This window comes from Anarrhichthys ocellatus, unplaced genomic scaffold (genome assembly GCF_004355925.1).
Source record: "Anarrhichthys ocellatus isolate YVR2014 unplaced genomic scaffold, GSC_Weel_1.0 scaffold25, whole genome shotgun sequence".
Taxonomy (NCBI): domain Eukaryota; kingdom Metazoa; phylum Chordata; class Actinopteri; order Perciformes; family Anarhichadidae; genus Anarrhichthys; species Anarrhichthys ocellatus.
This window is the reverse complement of record NW_022280055.1, coordinates 1,037,310-1,043,856: the sequence shown is the minus strand read 5'-3', so window position 1 is coordinate 1,043,856 and position 6,547 is coordinate 1,037,310. Positions and strand designations below refer to the sequence as shown.

Sequence of the window (6,547 nt, the reverse complement as noted above, 5' to 3'; positions counted from 1 at the left end):
CACACACACACACACACACACACACACACACACACACACACACACACACACACACACACACACACACACACACACACACACACACACACACACACACACACACACACGGGTCTGGGAGAGGCTCAGCATGCTCTTTTAATGGGTTTGAACATGGCCTTCACATTCAGCTTATCTAGCTACAGCATGAGCAAATGAATCATGACTACAAGGAAACACGGTTCCCTTTTATTTTCTCTGGTTCAGTCTCAAGTGGTTGGTTCAGTTTCTCTGTCTAGTTGAGCATTTTCAGGAATGTGATGCTTCTGCATTTTTTTTTGACCTGTTTTGATGTCTCACGAGAGACGAAGCGTTCCCTTACATTTTACTGTATATGAATATATATATGAATCCTTTGGGCCGCGTGCATTCGGTCACCATCACTGACCTGAACCCGAACATGATCTCATCGTGGCGGAGATGAGCGTCGTCGTCAATCGACAGGATGGCCTCGGTCTCCACGGCGTCCCAGGGCAGGAAGCGGTTGTTGAGGCTGTTCTTTTCTGTGCGGACGACCTGCGGGCGTAGAAGAGAACATTTCTCAGATATTTTCTGTGAGTAGTGATACTTTAATAAACTACAAGTGTAGTTGAGTACATTTTGATAAACGCTACGCACAACAAGTTGTACTTCTACATGATCTACATAACACTAACAGATCTCTACTTTAAAATTGTTTGTGACTGCTCATGATTAAACAGACTTCAGTAAGACTCATCTTAGCACAGAGCTATTCTGAGGGTGTCATATAATCTAGGTTTACATGTGCCCTACAGAAACAGCTAATATGCTGTAGAAGCTCAGTGCCAGGTAACACCAAAGACTCTCCACGGGATCCATTTCTTCAGCTCCTCTTTCACAGCGCACCACATGTCCCCGTCACAAACTAATGGTGTGAATATGAACCACATGAATATTTGATTTTCCAGGGCTTAATTCAAAAAGCACAAATTGTATTATTCATGGGTGTCAGACTCCTTCACGTCTTTTTAGTAAAGCTGCTGGTAATTGGTGTGGACTCCTGCAGAGTTTCAAAGAGGCACCGATCCAAACAGCTCAATGTGATGTGTTTCAGGTTACTTTTTTTTTAGCACTTCAGAGAGACGAGATGTGACAGAGATGTATCCCTTATAAAATAAACAAACACCGTTGAGATGAATGTGTGTACATTTGTTGAACTCTTTCCTGACGGAGCACTCACCACAATCGGCAGGCCGATGTCTGGCCACAGCAGGTCGTCCGACGGAGGCTTGGGTGAGTTCCACACCACCACTACCTTGTTGAGGTACGGCAGGCCGTTCAGTCTCTCCAGAGAGTTCATCAGCACCTCCTCCCTCTCGTACGTCAGCATCACCACGGTGAATTGTTCTCGGGGCACATTTCCTCCGAGAGCTGCCTGAAACTCCTTCCCCGAGCCTCCCGTACCTCCACCGATAGGCCTAAAACCAGTACCTGAGCCGAGGAATTTGGCTTCGGAGGGCAGCACGGGGTCCAGAGGAGTGTGAGGGAACAGATGGAAAGGCCCCGGGGCCCGGTTCCACGTTCTGTAAGTCTCTGCCGCCGTGTATGTGAAGTTGCGGAGGAAGCGCGGAGAAGCGTAGGGGGGCTCTGTCTCAACAGGACCCAAATCCAGATCTCCATTGTCGGCCAGGTTGGCGTCGGTTCCTGCCATCTTCCCCGCTTTGTGGGGGATCTCGTGGGCGGGCTCTTCTTTGATGGGCGCAGCAGGAACCTGGATGCTGGTTCGGATGCTGGCCAGGAGGGTGTTAAGAACATTCTCCGTGGTGGAGAAGTAGGTCTCCCACAGAAAGCGGCCCTGGCGTCTCATCGCCAACATGTCGTTGTCTGATAGGCTGCGGAGCAGGAAGTGCAGCTCTGTGACACGAGGCTTGGGGACTATAATGGCTGCTTCACTCCAGCGGATAAACTGGTGGTATGGGAGTCTGGAGTGGTCCCCCAGCACGACTGGAATGGTCCCTACCTCAAGGGCCTCGAAGAGCCTCATCCCGCAGCCCGCTGAGGCCACCAGCTGTCCGTCCCCTGGAGCAATAACCAAGCCAAAAGTGGAAGCCTTGAGGACCTCCAGCCTGTCCTCCCTCTCGCCACAAAGAGCCCACTCGGTCGGCAAACACAGCTGTGGGTTCTTGCAGGTGAACTCCACCAGCACCTGATCCAGGTGGCTGTCCTGCACCGCCTTTAAGGTGCCGATGATGCGATCGTCGTAGTCGGCCGGGGGGTCTCCTTCCATTTCCTCCTCGAAAGACTGAGGCGGCGCCTCCTGTAAGCTGCTCCTCAGTGACTCCACCCTCTCCCCCTGGAAGGTGAAGAGGTACTTCCTCTTTACGGGAACTTGAGGGGGCACTTCCAAAAAATTTGGCTCCGAGAGGGCGTGAACCAGCGGGGAGACGACCAAGTCAAAGCCCTCGCGGTACTGCTGCTCCAGGAAGGTGGACTGAGCGACCGCCGCCCGGCCTGTGCTCACATTGTACAGGAAGTTCTGCGTCATGGACTTTCTAGAGAAATGCACCAGTACATGATTGTGTCCATCGGACCTCCAGTGAGGGAGGGCTTTTAGTTGCTTCTCCAGCTCTGAAGGAGACGGCGGCGGGGCGGAGGACTCTTGCAGCTCTCCTACCAGCACCAAATACAGACAAGCAACGCTGGGGTTATCGGTAATATAAATGTTGGTCTTAACCGATGCCGCAAACGCCTGCTTCACCAGCGGGTCGAGATAATCCGCCCATGGATAGGAGCCTGTGTCGTAGACGTACACGGGAAACCCAGAAGTAAGAGGGCAGCGTGCATAGTCGAAGCAGGAGCGCAGGCGGCAGGAACGGGCCGACTTGGGCGGCGGCAGTCCCGGGTCCTCCTTGTCTGGCAGCAGCCTGACCGGTAGCGATAACTTGGGCTGGTTCTGGGCCATCAGTTCTTTATAGGAATGCTCCGTCTGGCTGATAACGTTCTTCAGCTGCAGCAGATCCTGCTTGGCGCTGTCGATGCTCCGCTTGCAGGCCTCGATGCGCAGGTTGAGCCGGGCGATCTCCCCGTTGAGCTCCTGCCTCTTGGCCTCCAGCTGCAGCAGCTCCTCGCTGACGGACTCGCGAATCCGGCACAGGTCCTGCACGTGTTTGGCCTCGCACAGTTCGCCGCCGGGCCGCGGCCCGAAGATGCGCTTGTCGGGACCCCCGGCTTCGTCGATGGTGGTGAGGTAGTAGTGGGCGATGAGCGGGAAGAAAACCAGGATGAAGAAGAGCATGAAACTGAGCCAGGTGAGACGCACGCGCCGCAGCACCCACGGCTGGCCGCCGGCACCCCCCCCACCGCCGTTACGCTGCATTGTTGACTTTCTCAGTCTGCTCCTCGCCCAGCCAAGGAACCGTTGCAATGGGGATCAGCAGCAGCCATGATACGACCTTGTCAGCAAGGTACTGGGATGGATACTAAATCATCAAAGCTGGGCTGTGGCTCCGTCCTTGCGTGAAAGTCATCCGAGGCTGTTTACCTCCTGTTAAGAGTCCTCTGGGTATCGGCTAGAGGTTCAGCCTCACCTGTATTCTAATATGTACTCTGATGCGTTACTGCCCACACAAACCAATGCCATTTCTGTTGCGAAGGTTCCAATTCTTCCAAATCTATGTCAGCAAACAGTCCCGCGTCTCAAGAGGGGTTCCCCTCGATGGTTGATGAAGGGAGGGCATGGCTGCTCACAGCGCAGTGAGATAGCCGGTTGGCACAGTTGCTTCTATTTGGGTTGTGCTCATTTTTCTGGCCCCTTGTCAGGAATCCCTCTGGGAGGTGGGGCTTTCTGGAATCTAGGAAACCTAGGAGAGAATAACAGGAAGAAAAAAACAATTAGCGACAATGATTAAATTATTATCTGTACATCAAAGTGACTGCTAATTAACTATAAGAAAGAAAGAGCTGGATTTAACAGGTGAAACCCACAAAGCAGTCTTACTCATATTTTGAATGCATCTCTCAAACCTTCAAGCTACTTTCAGTAAAGCAGACCTGTGATACGGCCTGGATGTTGGACCGTCTTCTGAAATGCGACACGGCCCTAAGGTGAGGTCTACAGTAGCGTTTATTTATAGTCGGGCTTTCCATAGTCAGCCACCGTACATGTTTCTTTGTGAAACAAGCTCTGCAGCTTATCCACTGCATTATGTGCACGATTGCTTAGTCTAGGAAAAATCCTCATTGTGCTACAGAATACCAGAGGGTGAATCTTTTTCTTTCAATTTCTTGTCTTTCCAAGTCACGGAGAAAGAGAAGAAAAACAAGGGAGAGCCATCACTAGTGAGCTACACACAGCAGGCAAGCCAACACCACCATCACCTCCAGCAAATCTCATTAAAAGGCTTCTGCATCCCAACCTCATCACTGACTCAAATTACTGAGCATCCCCAATAACGGTCCATCTTACAAAGTGATGTGGCTCAGGCTTTTACAAAAGAAACCACCCACAACTTCTGATGCAGACTACTTCACCGCTGCCAGTTTCATTACAAAGTTTTCAAGATGCTCCAAAAGGCCAACGGAGGTGAGCTTTCAGGATATCATGGCTTAGGTCCCCTTAAACAGTCGTGAACGTCACCGAAAGAGTCTTACGTCGGGAGCATAATGAAAATTTCCGCACAGATCGTTCCTTTCCACGAGCAGCAGGGAGCCTGCAGCTTTATCAGAGCGCGGAGGATGTTCGACAGGCCAAATGCCAAACAACCCTTATCAAACACCGCGCTATCCCCACAACGCCGAGCGTGAGCCTTGATGCAGCAGCGCCGTTCAGTGACACGGTCACAGAGATGAAAAAGGGACGCAGGTGGTGTTTACCTTTTTGCAGACATAACAACAGCTCCTCTTGATAAGGATTTTATTCCCACGACTGGTGGATTCAAACCTCTGCGGTTGTAATGTTTTCTTTACTGCCGGGTTAGATCAAAACGTAGACAGATGCCATCTTTAAAACAAACTTGGGGGGGGGAGAAGAGCCATCTCTCATTCTGTCTCAGTCAAGTAATAATTTCTCCACGCTGCCTCCAGGGGACGGGCACTTCTGATGTTTAGAGATTACTTTCTCTCCCCCGACTCCTGAAAAACAGCATCTTGCAACACAGCTGGCGTGTGTGTGTGTGTGTGTGTGTGTGTACACGCCTGTCAAGCAGAGGAATGTGGAAAGGTACTGGCCAATCACATGGCAGGCATGTGATTTCCTCTTGCCTAAAATGACCGCCATCCTGCTGCTACTTGTCTCCTTGTAGCTGCATGTCTGAATGCACCGTAAACCTTCCATACTATCCGGCTACATGATGTTAAACCTGACGAATACAACGCAATGTCTTTTTATGACTTGCAAGATTTTCAAATCACACCTCTGCCTACAGAGTTTATTTTTCACAGTAGGATTGAAACCAACTATTTTTTTCATCATCCATTAATTTCCTGATTATTTTCTCAATTAAGAGATTCGCTAGTTTGACGGTTAATAAAAACATTAATCCACCAGACCCCCCAAGGTCTTCACCTTCTTTATTTTGCTCAAACAATAATACAAAACTCAAAGTTATTTGACTATTTAATTTGCAACCATATAAAACATTTGAGAAGCTGAGATCTGATAATGTTCTGCTTGACAACAATTACAGAAACAATCAGTCGAATATCAAATTCTTTTTCAGTTTTTATGGTGAATCCTTCAGTCTTAAAAATATGAAAAATGCTCATCGCTATTTCCAAGAGCCCAAAGTCCCGTCTTCAAATGTCCAAAACCCAAAGATGTTCAATTTACCATGATGTAAAACAAAAAAAGCAGCAAATCCTCACATGCGAGAGGCTTTTTCCTTTGATAAATGACTTTAACGATGAATCTATTACAGCTGATGAATTGTTGATTGATTTCCTCGCTATCGACTAATCATTTCAGCCCGAGTGTATACGTTTGATTTAAAGGTCGCAGATTCAGCACCACACAAGAACAACTGAAACATATTGCCTTCTGAATCTTCCATCATCTTACAGTTGTGTTTCCAGCAGCACTAAGCATGAATACTTCTGGATAGATCTGCATTTAAAAACACGACCACACCATTAACAAGCTACTGACTAGAGGTCGGCTTTGCCAGAAACAGAGTAACCCCGGTTAACATCAGATACGATGCTCTGGCCCTAAACAGTACCTACAGGCCAGAGGGTTTTTAGTGAAGTTAGACAGGAACATGTACAGTCACAGCTCACAGGACACGCGACCCTCTGAACGCTGACCCTCGTCCTGCTGCTTCGTGATGTGCCCGAGGTGCAGAGTGACCGAGTGGCGGCTATCGCAACAGTCTGATTAATTGCTGCATGACTGCCAGTGTCACAGGAGTAATGGCAGGCAGATGTTGGCAAACGCTGTTGCTGGGCCTAATCCGGAGCCAACAACACGCTGGTTTATAAAGTTCTGGGAAACGGAGCAACACGCATCACACACACACACACACACACACACACACACACACACACACACACACAC

The 6,547-nt window shown here is 49.5% G+C and overlaps 1 protein-coding gene across 1 annotated transcript in view; it reads right to left on the bottom strand.

Annotated features, from left to right (window-relative positions):
- The window catches only part of extl3 (exostosin-like glycosyltransferase 3), a 25,537-nt gene that overhangs the window by 5,325 nt on the left and 13,665 nt on the right, over nt 1-6,547 (bottom strand). The window contains exons 2-3 of the mRNA XM_031861511.1: nt 1,238-3,857; nt 425-552 (exon numbers count right to left, since the gene is read on the bottom strand). Of these exons, the coding sequence (XP_031717371.1) occupies nt 425-552; nt 1,238-3,373 (2,264 nt within the window). The 5' untranslated portion in view covers nt 3,374-3,857. The remainder of the gene's footprint in view (nt 1-424; nt 553-1,237; nt 3,858-6,547) is intronic.